Below are 17,523 nucleotides of genomic sequence, written 5' to 3' on the forward strand. Positions count from 1 at the left end.
ATCGATTCTCTAACGAAATTGAATTGTGTAGACAAAACGCAAGGGCTGATCTCCAGCTGATTCTCTCTTTTTTGTAATTATATAACTCCTGATATTTTGACCAACGGTAGTGAAAACTTTTCAGCAAAACGTAGAAGACAGTGTGTGAAATCTCAAAAGGCTGTGAAGTATTCTGGTTTAGTTCCCACGTGTTACAGATGAAAACAGGTAGCACACAGCATGGTAACGTCGGCGTCCAGAGACGATCCTAGGTCTCTGAGTGCGGCTCAGGGTCTTTGGCCCAGCCAGCCCTGGTCCCTCCTCTGGCCTTTGTGGAACCTTCTGTTTCTGCCACATGGTCCTGTGGTTCTTGTGGCATGAGTGAAAGGGCGAGCTGGAGGTCAAAAGGATGGCTTGCTGCTTCCCATCCCAGTTCCAACACCTGTGGACCAAGAGCATGTCTCTAGGACTTGGCTCCCTGTTCTCAAAAATTGGGACAACTCTGCCCAGGACACCTGCCCTACCCATTTCTGTCAGGTCAAAATGGGAAGACGTAAGTGAAAAGTGGTTTATGAGTTGTGAGGAGAAAGTGTAGAAGTCTGGTTTAAGAGATTCCTGGGGCCATTTTATTACGCATAAGTTCCGCCAAGTGGCTTCCGTGACAGCAGGGTCTGAGGAAGGGCCGGTGGGGTTCTCATTGCGCTGGCCGTCAACTCGCCCCAGCCAGCGGCGTGCTCGGGATGCTCGGAGCCCAGCCAGGATGCCGGGATGCCGGAGGCTGGCACGAACCAGCTGGGCCTGCGCCGCTCAGCAGGACAAGTGCCTCTTGGGGCCGGTTCCCTAACAAATGAAAAAATTACGCCCTTGAACCAAGAGTGAAACTGAACTATCTAAGGAAAACACTGTGAGCAAACACGGAGAACGGAGGGAGAGCGTGGGTGAGAGCAGCTCCCTCCAGGGCGCCGCGCGGTGGGCCCGCACCTTCTCGGGGGAGGCGGCGGCCGCAGGCCCAGGCCAAGGCCATGTCCACCACCACCTGCCAAGTGGTGGGCTTCCTCCTGTCCGTGCTGGGCCTGGCGGGCTGCATCGCTGCCACGGGGATGGACACGTGGAGCACCCAGGACCTGTACGACAACCCTGTCACCTCCGTGTTCCAGTACGAAGGGCTGTGGCAGAGCTGTGTGAGGCAGAGCTCGGGGTTCACCGAGTGCCGGCCCTACTTCACCATCCTGGGCCTGCCAGGTAGGCGCGGGCCACCCCCGGGCCCACCCGCCGGGAGCGGGGCCAGGGGCTGCTGCTCTCGCTGGGGCCGAGGGACCCCACGGCAGGGGGGGCTGGATGGGACCCGTGCAGCGTCGGCTCCGACTAAAGGTGTGAATCTGAGAAGTTGGCCCCGTGTCAAAGACAGCCATAGCTGAACAGGACAAAATCGGAGAATTCCGTTTTAAGTCAAAGGAATGGGCAGTAAGGACGCAGGTCTTGAAAGAATGGGCCTGTTGTGGGGTCATGCTACTAGAATAGACTAGAAAAATGTTCCTCAAGAAGAAAATTAACTGTGTGCATGTATGTGCCTGGGCCTTGCTCCTGCTTGCACATCCATGAGAAGAGAGAAGCAGGATGGGGAATATTTTCTTGTCGCTGAAAAAGTTTTTCGAGAGCTAATTTCATGTCATTTTCAATTTAATTTCATTTCTCTTTGGACAATTGGAGTCTCTATAGGTACCAAAAATATATATTGCCATTAAATTAGAAATATTCTTTTTCTGCATTTGTGTTGAGAAGTTCTGGTATGCACTCACAATGTATGTCAGAATAGAATTACGGAATTACAGTAATTTCAGAATATAAATATAATTATAAATGTGATATCCTTTCAGCCCTGAAGATGGAATAAGTTAAACCTCTGCTTTTAATACAGATAACTATTTCAAATATGCATCAGAGGAATTTTGCATTCTGGATATTATGGGTGCTTTACTTGTATTTTTTTTTTTAAGTAAAAAGAAAATAAATGATCACGCTAATTAGTGGCTCCAGGGAGTGGCCAAGATGTGAGTTTGGTGAGGAAAGGAAGAGAGCGTTGGGTTTTGCCTCTCTGAAACAAACGCCTTGTAAACAGGTAGATGGAAATAAATTTCACAAAACTGTTAAGAGCCTGTGAAGCCCTTGAAACTGAATCGTGAAAAACAATTCAAATAATTCATTTTCAGAAAGAAATAGAAGATAGTGACAGAGTAGAAGAATTGGGGTATTTACTCCATTTTTGGAAGCCATTCATTTTTCAGGACCAACAGGATCGTGGACTCTAGAGAAGGACCTGCTTAGGGGAGCAAGGGAGGCAGACCCTGGCCTGAGGGAAGGAAGCCACGGAGGAGGGATTATGCTGTCGGGGGAGAGCAGAGGTCGGAAGGGAGGAAATGCAAGACCGTGGATTGTTGACTTGCTAGCTGCACCCAATTTTACCTATCAAAGGAAGGAAGGAACTACCAAAGGAGGAAAAAAGATTGACCTTATATTCAAAATTTAGGCATGACATCCATAACTTCATGCTCAATAACCCCTTCCCAGGGCTCCATCACACGTTATCAGTCTCTGTTTTGTCTGTGTCTTTCCACACGTGGGCTCCCAAATATTCCCACCCTCCTAAATGGCCAGACCTCTTTGCTGCCACTCTCACTTGTCCTTCTGGTTCTACCAAGGGATCCCATCCTCCAGGAACCATCTCGGAATCTCCCCCCCCTCCACGCCCCACCCCCCCACCCCCCCCCCCCCCCGCTTCCCCCTGGCATATGTACTCTCTGCAGAACAAGATCCCTCCCCCTCGCCCTGTCTCCTCCAAGGCCGACCTCTCCACCGGGCTCTGCAGGCCCCACACCATGCTGTCTGGTCGTCCCTGCTGATCAGCCCTCTCCTTCTTGCCTCGTTCATCTCTCCTCCTCACTTATGCCTGTATCCTCTTTTCCTGGAAAACCTCTAGATTCTGATCATTGTCAAGCTCTATCTCTCCCTAGGTCACTAACAACCAAATTAAAGGACTAAATTTTTCTACCACCTCTCACTCTTAACCTTTCTCAGTCTGGTTTCTGTCCTTCACCTCTTTAGAGCGTTTACTCCTTTGACTGTAGCAAAGGGTTGGACAGAATCTTCCAATCACCCACTTCCAGTTCTCAGTTCTCATCTCCCTAGATATTTCAAAACCCAGCACCTTCCATGGTTCCCCACTCCCAGCTTAATCAGGTGCAGACATGACAGCCGGACACCCATGCCCTCCCACCTCCCTCACCTCCCTTCCCTGCCCTATGTCTTACTGTTCCTCTGCCCTCAGCCTGTGCTTCTCCCTGTCCATTTACTATACTCTGGGCTTGGTCCTGGACACCCATTGCCCCCACTGCCTCTGTGCCCCCTCTACCACCTCCATCTCCACAAATCTTCCCGTGTGCGAGGTCCAGTTCACATTCCACCTCCTGCCTGACGCCTCCTCACATCCCCAAATTGAATAGGATCCCACAAATCTCTGTACCAAACCTAGAGCATTCTGATAGATTGAGCATATTCTCTCCTCATGACACTGCTCACAATTCTGAAAAGCTAAAACACCCCCAGCAGCCATCACAGAGGTGTACCCCAGCCCTGCCTGTCCAGATTGAGGGAACAAGAGTCCACCAAAAGCCAGGAAAGACATTTCTTGGGACTGAGCTTGCAGAAAAGGGGATACCTCCAATCATTGGCAATCTGTGGCCATGGAGAACAGCGTGGACTTAAGAATAGCCAGTCCTCGTGCAGCAAGAGGGACTACAATGTAAATTGGCATCCCGAAATGCAAATATTTGTTTCATGACTTAAGATTTGGCCGACTGAGGTAAGGGTTGGGCGGGAAAATTACCAGGAGGAAGAGACTAAAAAGAAGCTCAAAAACTGAAGGCAGGAACGTAAGGAGATGGAGGAGCCAGAGCGTGGCTTGTGGACACTTGGGATCCTGAGGGAGCTGGAAGGAGGAACACTAACCAGCCAGGACCTGAGGCCTAGAGGGGATTCAGCCGTCGGAAACAGCTGCTGAAAGCATTTTCTTGAGCATGACAAGGGGTCTAGGGAAGAGAGACCTGATGCAGAGGAGATGGGTAAAATGCCTGGAGATAGAAATGCAAGATGATGGAGCATTTAATTTTGACCTACAAGCCTTTCTGCTGGAAGGGAGTACCACCTTCCAACAGAAAAGTAAGCCTTAAAGTGCTATAAAGACATGAGGCCAATACCATTATAATACTTTAGTTAATGATCACTACCAGTTATTCAATTCTTCCTATGTATAAGCTCTTTTCTTGCAAAATCTCACTTAACTTTTCATTCATCTGATAAAAATGTATCACATTTAGTTGGAACTTATGGCCGTAGAATAATTTCATTCCATTCAACTAGCTATATGATGTAACCTACAGATAGATTACTGAGGCATACCATGGTAGTAGCGGGACTATTTACCCATTTACCACCAGCTCCGTGTAATTTATAGCTCAAGATTCCCTCTCACTATATTCCAAACAGTCAATGTAGTATGGAGTTCCCCAAGGACAGTGCACAGAAATAAAAACAGCTACTATTTATTGGACTGCACATAGACTGTCCAGTTTAACCTTCACAACAATACAGGGTAATACGTATTAGCTTTATTTTTACAAAAGCGGAAACTGAGACTGAGAGAGGGGGCAAGCTCCCATGGATGCCAAAGCTCACATGGATGGAAGATGCAGAAACAGCACATGAACACAAGGCTGAAAGGCCTCCAGGTCTGTGTCTTTTCCCCTGCCCCATGCTCAGGCCCTGTTTCTACATTCCGGCTGGAAGGGGCCACGTTTATAATTGAAGAGATTGGCCTGGGTCTGAGCACAATAAGAGTTGAGAGTGTATGGGCACCTTGGCCCATTTATAGCAACATCATCAACAATGCACAATTAGGCGTACTAAGTTTGAAGAGTGGGTGACTTGTGTCATTCTCAATTCCCCTCCCTGGAGACAGCGGGAGGGAAAAGCAAAGGGCAGTCAATGAGCAGGATGGAGAGGAGGCGAAGACCTGGCAAACTCCCGTCCCTGGCAGCATGATGACATCGTGGTCAAGTCAGGCTTCTTCTAACGTGTTTGCAGATATTTGGACTGCATTTGGTGCGGTGGCGGGGATCTCTGGTTAGAGGCAGGTCAGCAGGGATCAAGGGCATAGCTTGGCCACCTACCTCTCTTGGCCTCGATTTCCTCAGCTGTGAAATGCTTCACAATAAGGCATGTGTGTGAAAGTGCTCTGCGGCTCGTTGACATGATCTAACTCTTGGCATCATTAAATCATTACTTTCATGTCTACACCACCCAAAGCTCTCAAATGGTTAGGACATTTGATCTTCCTGGTTTTTTTCTTCTCCAAAATCAAACATCTTTTATGAACCCGAATGTACAAAGTGAAGACCATTGAGGGTCCGTTTTTCTCCTTCCCATCTCCTGTCCTGCCTGTGTTCCGAGCGCTTCACTCGTTCTCGGTCCCATTGCAGGCACTGAGGGTCTTGATGTTTTTCGTAAAACTGGCTACATTTCCTCCTTTCTACCTCGATGTGAAAAACAGCAGCCATGGAGAGCTAGGGAGTTTCCCATCAGCTGTCCATCACGTTCACACGCACAGGAATGGGGAATTTAGCGAAACAACATTTACCCCCGAGAACAATCCCGCAAAATCTGAAGCAAAATCCATAAGGGAAAAAACTATGAAACTGCTCTTAAGTGCCCTTTCTAAAGAGCTTCCCTGTCTATTTCTTCTTACTATTGGCTGAATGTTTCACATCAAGTCTAGCGCTCACGATCCTGTGAAACCAGTTTGTCTTTCCCCACTGTCTGGTGAAAGAAACTGACCCTGGGAGGTAGAGTGGTTGTAAGGTAGTTATCAAGTTGAAATGAGATCTGGGGGAGCCTCTTGGTTTTCAGTCAAGCTGCTTTCCCTTTCTTCAACAAAGAGACATGTTTTAGCACAAATATACCTTTTTAAATATATGGACAAACTTCTAAAAGTGTACACACTATTATACCTCTGAAGGCAATCTCACAGAGAACTGAGAACACATTGACAAAGCCTAAGAGAACCTGTGTCTTAGGCATAAAATGCGGCTGGCTGCCCTGATTTCTCGATGATCAAAGCTATGTAGAGCCAGGATTCAAATGCCCCCTCAGCTTGCGGTTGTGGAGGTTGTTGCTTTGATAGCAAGCATAGCCACCCACAAAGCATCATGCCCTAGCATGGACTAGTCAGTGGTGGGGCATCATTTCTTGGTGGGGACACACATAGTCAGAGGTATGTAGTTGGACACCCCCTTAGTGGTGAAAAGGAAAGGCAATGAGGATGGAAGCCATCTACACTGCCTTGCCCATCAGCCTGCTCCCCTGCTCATTGCCAGCCAGATCCTGAACCCATCCTTCCTGATCTTCCCCTGACCTTAGTCCAGGCCTTTCTCCTCCACCTCCTCCTTTAAGATCTTCTTCCCCTCTTGCCCTTTACACTCCCTCATGCATGACTTTTTCAAATCCTCAACCATAATTTATCACCATGTGAGAGGATTCAGGTTTGTACACAGTTAGTGCAAGCCAAAGCCACGTAGGGTAAGAGAGAAGTACATTCTTTTTAGAGAAAGGGCAGAAAGTGATATTTACTGATCCTGCCTTAGTCTATGCTGGTGCTAAGTAGCATCTGTTCTTCACAATGTCTCCGTGTAAGAGATATCTCTATCCCACTCCAGAGTTGAGGAAGCAGCATCAGTGAGATTAAAAGACTTGCCTAATGACATTCACCTGGTATCACATTGTTCTGTAGGATTTCGGTAGATACAAAGGACCTCCATATTGGTTCCCTGGGATCTCTGGAGAATCTAGGCACTTCCACCTTGTTCTAAAAGGCTTTTCCTCCGAGGCCTGGCCTCAGACTTCCCTCCTCTGGCTCCCCTCCTTTGAACTCCTCCACTAGCCCTTCCACCCTCCAATCTGAGGCCAAGCTGTGCCTGAAGGTATGGGTCCTCCCCCCTCCCCCCCCAACAAAGGCCCCAGGTCCAGGCCTTTGGCCCCTGGTGACTTGTTGTCTTATCAGCACCCCCTACCCCACCCCCTGTCCCCCAGCCAGCTCAATGATGTCAGCCACTGGGAACTCTCCTCTCAACTCCAGTCTGAGCACCTCTTCCTGAGCCCCCTTGAGGGCTGTTTTCCCAGATTATTCCTTGAAATTTTATGTTATTGAGCAATTAAATGAAAATCTCAAGGGGTGGGGCCAAAACATTAATATTTCTTTTGAAGTTCCCCCCAGGAGATGCTAAGAGACAGCCAGGGTTGGGAACCACACCCGAAGTCCCCTTGCCTGTCAGTCCTTTGCTCCTTTGGGGGAATAAGATATTTTGCAACGGGCAGGGAACACTGAGCTGCCATTTTTCTGTTTGCTTCTGTCAGCCCTAACGCCTGCCCACCCTTCAGGTCTGATAATTCTGCATTGTTCTTTGGAAAGAATGCTGTGGTCACACCTTTGGTGCAGGGAATCAGACTATAGAGCCCATTGACTCAGTGTTATCAGCTGATAAGCCTGTGCCTCTTGCTCAGAATATCAAATAAGAGACAGAGTGGCTAAAAAAGAAACCTATCCTGAAGTCTGGGGCTGCCCCACAAATCTCCTCTCTGTAGCTGCCCTGAACCACAGGCTTGTAGTTTGTGTGTGTTAAAGAGAACTGGAACCACACCACGAGTGACCATCAGAAAGTGGTTCTACTATAATTCCTTAGCCAAGGCACTCCCAAGGTGAAAAGAAATTTGAGGTTCAAGATTCCCAGTAAAAATATAATCTTCCCAGGTTGTAAAGTGCCTGAACGCAGAGATTATTTCTCATGAAACTATACCTCCTAGAGCATCTGGCAAAGGGTTTTTCAGAGAATTTGAGCTTAAAAATACTTGATGAATGAATAAGTGAATTCCTGGATGAGTGTATGAATATGTTAACGTGTGACTATGAAAGTACATAACGTGCGCTGGATGAATACACAAAGGCGTAAATGAGTACACGAGTAGATGACACATATTTGCTTTTGTTAATGAGGGAATGAACAGTGTGTTTGTTCCTGGCATCTTGTGGCCCCTGCAAAGCCATTGGGCGAGGCTTTGGAGAACAGAGGTGACACACTGGAGCCCTCCTATGTAAGGAATGGATCCAAGGGCCACTCCAAGGCCCTCATAAGTTCTCTTTCCCTTACTAGAGCCACCACTGCTCTCGCATCAGAACTCAGCTGCAAGCCCAAGATGCCAGTGTTAATCAATTCTCCCAGGAATGAATGGTCAGATCCTGGAGGATTGATCCACACCATAAACCAATACATTTACCCTGGGAATACAGTTGCTAATAGGACCAAGACTGATGATGGCTGCTTGTAGAATTCTCTTCCCAGCAGAGAAGCAAAGTTAAAATCAGAAGTTTCTTTAGGGAGAAGAGAATCAGAATCAAGTGAATGGAGATCGCTGGTGTAGATGGAGTAGCTGGATACCGTCATCTCTGCACAGGGAGATACCCGATGAGAAAGGTGCCAGGCCCCATTCCTCAGATGCTGCAGAAGCCTCTTTAATGAATTCTGCATGGTCTACCTCTCCTTTTTCAGTATGTTTTATTGATCACCAATTCTTCCGTCATGACAAATTGCTTTGCGATACACACCTTAGAGTAAATAAGCTGGCAGTTCCACTGATATTGGCCATATTTGAGATGGAAATCTTCCCAAAGAGATTGGAGAGAATTCCCTCCCAGGGCTCCCCTGTCTTGAGAGTCACATTTATAAATAGTCTCCTGGGACAGAGTATTCCCTGAGATGATTTTTGGAGAATATCCCTTTATGCATTCTTAGCATCCATTTCAGAGGATGACATTTATGGCCAAGCCTCCAAGTTTGGAGGATACATCCTATTAGGAGCTTACAGGTCCCTGTACCGTGACGGCAGCCAGACTCTGCCGGTTTTTCCAGGATAAGGTACCTGAAAGCAACATACTGTGTTGGGAAAGTAACCATTTTGAGACAGTTCTGAGTTTGACCCCCAGCTCTGCTTTTCCCTTCATATGTGTCCTTAGGTAACTTAACCTCTGAGTCTCAATTTCTTCAATTATAAAATGGAAGTAATATTACCTACATTGCAGGAGTTTTTTAATGTGGATTAACTTTTTAATGAAAATTGTTTAATTAAAAGCCCCTAATAGCTTTCAATCAAAAGTAGCAATTGGCCATGACAACTAGGGTAGGACGGAGCTCTCTGCCTTGTATCACACAGTTCTTCAGTTCTGCTTTATCAGAACTACCCACACTGGGGCCTTTCCCTCTGAAAGAGACCAAAGATTCATTTGTCTTCCTTTTGTAAAATTCATTATGCTTGTAATGGACATGTTTAATAACTGTCTTTCCCCTCCTTGGAAAAGCTCCATGAGGGCAGAGACCACATCTGACCTGTTAATTACTGTCAATCCCATGCCTAGTCATGGGGCTCAGTAAAGAACTGTTGAGATGAGTCACTGCACTTTAAGGAAGCACTAGAAGCCACTTTGGATATATCTGGAGGGGAGGTCACTGCAGGAGAGTCCAGCAAGACCAAGAGCTCCCATTGATTCCTGGAAAGGGAATGGCTAATAAACTGTGGTTGGGTTGGGTTGAAAGGTCTGAGATTGATATAGTAGTCTTTTATATACACCCCAAATCACAGCTCACCAAGCCCTTAGTTGTCCCTTTGGAAAGAGGCAAAAATACAATGCCCTTGGTATATCACCTAGTGACCTTGCTTTATTATATGCTATAAATGAACACTGCGTTTTCCTAAAGCAGACCCAACTATATGAAGCACTGAGCCTATATGGAAAGACCAGAGAAGAAAGACGTTTGGGTTAGAAGTCAAAGCAAGATAGTTTTACTCCAAGTTCTATCGGTAATTTTTAATGTCACCTTAATCAGGCCATTTCCCCTTCCTGAGCCCCAGATTATCAAGCTTTAAAATGCGGAAATAAAATAGTTAAATTCCATTGGCCCTCCCAGCTCCAGCAGTCCCTAATTGTCTCATTCTACATTCACATGCGTGTCCTTCATCAATTAGATGATTGTAAGCAATAGTTTTGCATTTCCCACAATTCCACATCCCCTGACAACGACAAGGTTCACAGTTTATGGAGTTGCTATTTCTCAGCAGTTTGGTGCTAGTTGGTTGTGGTTGCATTGTTTTATTAACAGAGCTTTGTTCAAGTGGTCTTATTTGTCTGCTTGTCTCTTGCCCCTTGTCTTGCAGCCATGCTGCAGGCAGTGCGAGCCCTGATGGTCGTGGGCATTGTCCTGGGTGCCATTGGCCTCCTGGTGTCCATCTTTGCCCTGAAGTGCATCCGCATTGGCAACATGGAGGACTCTGCCAAGGCCAACATGACACTGACGTCTGGGATCATGTTCATCATCTCAGGTGAACAAGGAGCCTGGGGTTCCCCCTCTCAAATATGCTGCTGGGAATGTCAAAGCAAAATCTTTCTGGCAGAGGAAACACTGTTCTCTCTACTGAGTGTGATCTGAACATGGATCAGAGCTTTACACACTGGGATTCAAAATCTGAGACTAAGACCCCATTACACTCTACGGAATTGTCACGAGTGCTAAAGCTCCTCTTAGCTGCCAACCCCACCCCGTTATAAGAGACTCTCAACCCTAGGGTAGTCATGTGACTCAATCCCCAAAGGCATTATTTTGGTAAGACTCTAGAAAATGATTTTAAGGGAAGAGCTCTTAACATAGTCAAAGGGCCAGGCCCAAAATATTTGTACTATTAACCCCCGTCCCAAAATGCGTAGAAAAATCTCTTTCTGTGCACGTGTAAATCCTTCCACAATTAGGGAGAGAAGAGAGTCTAAGCACCTAATATAACATCTAGCACATAGTGGGACTTCAATAATCGGTGCTTGGATTGACCACTCTGTTATGGGAACAGGATATTCTGCAGCCTGCTCCTCTACACTCATTTATGCACACGCTGCCTCAGAAACATGGTGATCTCTTTAAAACTGACTCTGGAGCTTTCTTATTCTTTGCCCACAGGTATTTGTGCAATCGCTGGAGTGTCTGTGTTTGCCAACATGCTGGTTACTAACTTCTGGATGTCTACAGCTAACATGTACACCGGCATGGGTGGGATGGTGCAGACTGTTCAGACCAGGTAACCTCCTAATCTAGTCTCCGTGCTCCATGGGGAATATTGTTGTAAAAATCCGATTAAACACATATGCCTAATGTGATTGTCAGTGCCTGAAATAGCAAAAATTTATCAGAGGCAACCATGCCATATCATAAATCAACAATGATCTGTAAATTCATAAACTTCATTTCAGTGAAATATCCTCAGTGATATGACTTGGGGCTGATCTGACATTTGCATTGAAATACAGCGACAGTTCACAGTATTCATCTAACACTCTTACACAGGCCCCATTGTGGTGGCAATGAAACAGGCACTGTTAACCCAGGCATGTAAATGAGTATCAACCCGCATCTCCAGTCCATGACAGGAACCTGGCTAGGGACAGGTAAAAGCTGGAATAGAAATGAGCAAGATGTAGTTTAGGTGAGGAAAGTAATGTTTCTTCCTTGTACAGCTGCTTTTTTCTCTCATTCATTAATTCATTCATTTTACAAAGTTATTGAGCACCTGCTGTGGGCCAGGAACTGTCCCGAGTGCTGGGGATAAAGACAAGGTCCCTATTCTCATGGAGGTTACAGTCGAGGAGAGGGAGATAAAACCCCACTATAATTTGGTGTCTGAAGAAGGGTAGAACTTTTAAAAAATAGAAGAGGAATTCCACACCCGTATTCATTTAGCCACTTCAAAGGAACATATTTCATAGCCAGAAGCAGCAGCAAATTCCTGAAGGAGAAAGATCTTGTTCTGGGACAACAATGTAAATATTATACCTTAGTGACTCGTTATCTGCGGAATGGATCCACTTGGTATTTCTCCAGCCACACCATCATGGGATACAGGCAGGGTGTGAGGATATATAAATCCATTACTCTCTGGCTCCCTGGAACTCTAATCCCCATCCTTGTTCCTGCTTTGTTTCAAGAATGGGAAGGAAGTGATCCCCACAAGCTGCCCTCATCCTTCTCCATGGCCTTCCCATGGTCTCTTGCTTACAAGGGCAACTTAGAAGTACCCTGACCAACTCGTCCTGGTTTTCCTGGGACTTTCCCAGCTTTAGCATTGAAAGTCCCACATCCTGGGAAACTCCTCTGTCACAGACAAATCAGGATGGTTGTCATCCTACATAGAAAAGCCCACCTTGTCCAAAGTATCTGGGTATCTAGTGTCACTGCTCCTGACCAGCAGAGTCACCCACCCACCTGGCACCCAGCACTAATGCCTGTCGTCACTCTCTCCTGCCATCTCCCTGGAACCTGCCCCTGTCCCTGGGGCAGGCAACTTCAGTCCTGAGACTGAAATTACAGGATTCTGAAAGGCCTCCAGAACATCTTTATCCACGGATGGGCTGTGGTTTCCCCCCTTCTTTCTGTCTTCTCATCTGTTCTACCCAGGATTCACACAAGACAGCATAGCTACCAAGAAAGATCTTGGCAGCCAATTGATGGGGCTTTGGTTCTGGTTCCCCATTCGGTCCCAGGATCCCCTCCTCTGCCATTGCTGCATTGAGTGAAACATTGGCAGAGTCTAAGCCCTGGACCAGAGCACAAACCTCCTGCCTTCACACGATACACGGCTTGTGAGGTGTTTTGTGTTAGCCTTTCATTTTATAACCTGAATTAATCATCAACTTTTAAAAATTAGAAGTGCCAGAGGTTGGGTTACTCAGAAACAGATCCTGAGGCTCCGTGTGTAAGTGATTTACTAGAGAAGGGGAGACTGGATGGGGAGGGGGGCAAGCAGGACAGGGGAGGGCATGCTTTCAGATTAAGTCTTGCACTCCGCCTGATCCTGAGGAGCTATGGGGCATGAATTACACCTCTGAGTTGTCTTGACTCCAAACTTTCACTCCTTCCTGAGTGGATGGTTGCCGGGGTTCCTTGAGTTAGATAAGACGAAAGCTTCTTGGCCCAAAGTAAGAACTCAAGGGACCAAAACTCCTTCAGAAATAATAACTGGAGATAGTCCATATCTCTCGAACTTTTCTTGCCAAACCTTCGAGACACTCCCCTTTGCCAGTAGGGAGGAGGGGGTTTCCTGAGGTGTTTCTCTGGGATTAGACACTTACAGGTAGTTCTCTGCCTGAGTGATGCTAGGGGCCCAAGAATCTCCTGCTGTTTCGCTGATTAGCTTCAGTCCCAAGTCCATCCTCCAGGGCACCTGAGAACGTTGGCTGTGACCCAAAGGAGTGTATGTTTCGGGGGCGTGGGTGGGGATAGATGTGGAATCCAGAAAGGATGGGCATGGCCAGGTGCCGTGTGGGGAACCTGGGGAGTTGAGTCACCCACATTCACAGCCACCGTCTCCCCGCTCAGGTACACCTTCGGTTCGGCTCTGTTTGTGGGCTGGGTCGCTGGAGGCCTCACGCTCATTGGAGGCGTGATGATGTGCATCGCCTGCCGGGGCCTGGCGCCCGAGGAAACCAAGTGAGTCTCCTCTCCCCGACCAATCAGACGTTTGATGCGAGTCCATCCTAATGTGTAATTTGCAGCCAGAATGACAGCCCAGGGATATGGAAGAACTTTATGACTAAAGGTTCAGGAACCTTCTCTTCTATGGGGAACCTAAAGAACAGAAGGGGAATATTTCAGCCTGAGCAGATTTAGGAATGATCCTATTTGAAGGGAAAAAACCCATCCCTCTAGGTTCCCTCTGACTCCAGTGTCCTCCTCACTCAATGGTTCTCAGCTCGAGCATTTTGTCCCCCAGGGGATGTTTGGCAACATCTGAAAACTCTTGATTGTTACCACTTTGGGGTGGGGAGGTGGGTGATACTGGCATCTAGCGGATGGAGGCCAGGATGCTGCTAAGTCTCCTACAATACACAGGACAGGGCCCCACAACAAAGAAGCATCCGCTCCAAAACGTCAATAGCATGTATGGCTGCTGAGAAACCCTGCTTAACTCCAGGAATGGACCTGGAGCTGGGAGCCCTGCATCCCAGTCTGGTCCTACTGCTAACTAGCCCTGTGACCTCCAGCAAGTCGTTTGCCAGCTCTGGGCCACTGTTAGCTCCTCCATGAACTGAGCAGATTAGAGCAGATGGGCTGCCGTTGGTAACTTCCAGCTCACAAATTCTATGATTCTTTGGCATTACCATGTTCCCCTGGACAGTATTTCTGGTTCAGCTTCATTTTAGCTGATTACCAGAGGGAGCTCACCAGTCACCAACTACCAGCTTTAATAGAAAGCAAGAAATTCTGCTCCAGAAAAACCAGTGTCTCAAAGCCTGGGGTAAGCAACTGCCTCAGTTTGCCCAGGACCAGGGCTTTCCTGGGACACTGGACTTTCAGTGCTAAAACTGAGACATTCCAGGGAAAATGGGGTGGTTCGTCCTCCTACCGAATACATCTATGGTCATGGAATGTTTCTCTCTTTTCAGCTACAAAACCGTGTCTTATCATGCCTCAGGCCACAATGTTGCCTACAAGCCTGGAGGCTTCAAGGCCAGCACTGGCTTTGGGTCCAACACCAAAAACAAGAAGATATACGATGGAGGAGCCCGCACAGAGGACGAGGTACAATCTCATCCTTCCAAGTACGACTACGTGTAGCCCTCGGAGACACCTCGCGCAGGCAGAAGAAACCCCCCCCATTAGAGCTCACCCCAAAACAAGGACATTTTATCTTGATTCCTGATCACTTTTGCCTCACAATTGGAAGTTAGCAAAGCCTTGATTTCACCTGGTGAGGCCAGATGGTCTTGGCCACACATCTCCGTCTCTAAATGTTCCATCACGAAACAGCTGAGTTATCGGATATGAATTAGAGGCCGTAGCTCATATTTTCCAGCCCTCTATTTCCTTTTTTTTTTTAATATAACCTCCCCAATCTGATGATAGAATGTGGTTTGAATTCCTATCAGACATATGGATGATTTAGACAGACTCTCTCTCTTTCTTCTAGCCAATTGCCCATTGATGATCTATTTCCCAACTCGTCTCCCAGAACAATTCTAAAAGGAAAAAGAGAGTCAGTCAAAAGACATCATTTTCTGCTATCTAATTTTTGCCTCCCTTTCCCCAGTTTGGCTACTAATAAACACTGACTGGAGAAGAGGTGATGGGGAAAGATCTTAGTAACGTCTCCAGCTCATTATCTGAGTTTTCTCACACTGTGATTTTGAACGTTACCTGACCAAAGTGATTTCAGTTTGTGGAAACCATGCCTTTCTGCTTCTGCTGGCATCTGCTAATTCCAACAAGACTCTCCCAGCATCTCCAGGGCTCTCCACTGCAGATCTTCTTTCTGTCACCAGCCGGAAAGCGTCCCTGGAGGAATGAGAAAAGGATTTCTTTTTTTTTTGTAATCTAAATATATTTGGTATTCTAAATATAGTTAGAATAACTAGTGTATTAGTGAAATGATACACTGGCTCTGTGAATTAGCCTCACCCCTGCACGTAGATAGAAGAAAATGACAAAATAATTGCTTTGACGTTGCCTCTATTGTACTTTGTAAAGTCACACTTAAGTCCGAATTTCATGAAATGCTGACTGATCCTAATCCTCTCCCTTTGAGGTCTCCAGGACTCTGATCATACATGATAGAGTCAGTGTAACCCTTTGAAAACCAGATAATGGAACACAGCAGATCCTAGGAAGTGAGTTGAAACCAGTTCTTTCAAAAAAGAAAAAAGTGATGAGCCTGAATGTAATGTTATGTTTCCAAGAGACACATATCCACACTTGCACGACTACAGGCCACTGTCACTTGACAGTCGCACTTACTTGGCACTGTGGTCAGCTTTGTTCCTCTGAGAGCTGCTCCCATCACTGAATTCACTAGAGTGGTTGGACAGTTGGACGTTCAAGAACGAAAAGCTCTCTGCAGCACACACCCTCCCCGTCTTTACATCACTGCTGGAGAAGCCCTCAACTCCTTCTTCCGGGCCACCAGATTTCCATCCTGGCACCAGAGCCAGGGTAGGCCCCCCAGGAAAGGGAGGTCAGCGCAGTCTCTCAAAACTACCTAATCAGGCAGCAGCATTCGCACCGGGGGAATCTGACCCTTTGGTTATTACTTGGGAAAAAAAAGTCCTCACACCAATAGTGCGCGTGAAAGTGGTCTCCCGGAGATGGCTGAATATCCACAGGAGTCTTCAGGCTGAATGGACCATGTCTGGGGGAAGACCAGATCATGGCCCATTAAACAGAGGAATCGGGAAAGGAGCCAAAACAGTAAACTCAGAGACCCTTCTCACTAGACAGCAATGGTTTCAGGCCAAATCAGATAGAGGACCCAGGGGACTCATTGTCTGGCACTGGGTAAAGGACAGACAGATAAATCAATTCAAGCAAAGGAACTGGGGATCGGGGGAGAGGAAGCTGAGCAGTCTAGGGCATCAGGATTTGAGTTGAAGGTCATGGTGAGCTCTCACTCCTACCTACAGAAAGTCCCTGGTCAGGTCTGAGGCACTGGGGTGTGGCTCAGCTGGGTTTTGAATTCGCACATTCTCTATCCAACACTTAAATGTTTGAAAGCCTCATGTAGTTAGATCGTGCTTTGTAATTTTTTTGTCGCTCTGACTTATTGTATATGCATTGAGTATTAACCTGCATGTTTTGTTACTTAAATATTAAATATACTGTTATCTCACATTGGAACAGCTTCTGCTCTTTTCTCCTAAGCTTTGGGAAGTGGAGGTGGGAGGCTTAGCACCTCAAAGCCGAGCGCCTCTTCCTGGGGTGTTTCTGTTTGCAGGATCTGTGTCTGCTCAGCAGCAGCCTGGCTGCCTGGAGGCCAACCAGGTCTGATCCAGGCCAGGTGGTGGTTTCTGCAAGATTGGAAGCCTGAATAAAAAGGGATTCCCAGCACAGCCAGGCATGCAGCATGGGACCAAGGACCAAGTGTAGCCTCTCTGACCGTGCGTGTACCAGCCTGAAGTGTCTGACGTCATTGGCCTGCCCCTGAGCTAGTAAAGCAAGAGAGCCAATGGCTGTCCTCTTGATCATGTCAAAGGCTGTGCTTGCCAGCTCAGTTAGCTGTACTCACTGAGGCTGCATTGAGCTGTGGAACCAACATGAGCTATAGTCAGAACAGCCCAGCCTCAAATCCAGGCCACACCACTTCCCAGCCACATTAGCTTGAACAAAGCACTTAGACTTTCTGAATCTCAGTTTCCTTGTCTATAGAATAGGGACATTAAGAATAATGGAATACTATGTACTGGGGGGATTTGGGGAGATAAGGCAGAAAAAAAAACAGAATAATGGAATAATGCAAGTAAAGGACCTGTTTAAATGGCAAACACGCAACTTGCACAACTTTAAGACAAACAGAGCATTGGCTTATGTAACTAGGATATCTGAGGCTAAGATTGGCTTCAGGCACAGCTGGATC

The 17,523-nt window shown here is 47.0% G+C and overlaps 2 protein-coding genes across 21 annotated transcripts in view; one reads left to right on the plus strand and one right to left on the minus strand.

Moving 5' to 3' along the window:
• Positions 1 to 17,523, minus strand: part of DZIP1L (DAZ interacting zinc finger protein 1 like) — a 104,420-nt gene that overhangs the window by 15,426 nt on the left and 71,471 nt on the right. For 17 of the 18 annotated variants that reach the window (XR_006889021.1, XR_006889017.1, XR_006889018.1 and 14 more), the window contains one exon: positions 15,317 to 15,452. The gene's annotated coding sequence lies outside the window, so the exon portion shown is untranslated. Of the gene's footprint in view, positions 1 to 15,314; positions 15,453 to 17,523 lie in introns of those variants that run through there. The other variant, XR_006889011.1, reaches the window with a different exon arrangement.
• On the plus strand, positions 810 to 16,784 carry CLDN18 (claudin 18). Of its 3 annotated transcripts, none has more exons than XM_046663886.1 (6): positions 810 to 1,221; positions 10,294 to 10,458; positions 11,085 to 11,202; positions 13,497 to 13,607; positions 14,564 to 14,699; positions 15,088 to 16,784. In XM_046663886.1, the coding sequence occupies exons 1-6, from the start codon at positions 1,002 to 1,004 to the stop codon at positions 15,100 to 15,102; spliced, it is 765 nt and encodes a 254-aa protein (XP_046519842.1). In that variant the 5' UTR covers positions 810 to 1,001; the 3' UTR covers positions 15,103 to 16,784. The 3 variants fall into 3 exon arrangements, with proteins under 3 accessions (XP_046519842.1, XP_046519847.1, XP_046519837.1); XM_046663891.1 differs by having other exon boundaries at positions 15,208 to 16,784; XM_046663881.1 differs by having other exon boundaries at positions 815 to 1,221; positions 14,564 to 16,784.

The sequence above is a fragment of the Equus quagga genome, chromosome 1, assembly GCF_021613505.1.
Source record: "Equus quagga isolate Etosha38 chromosome 1, UCLA_HA_Equagga_1.0, whole genome shotgun sequence".
Classification (NCBI taxonomy): Eukaryota; Metazoa; Chordata; class Mammalia; order Perissodactyla; family Equidae; genus Equus; species Equus quagga.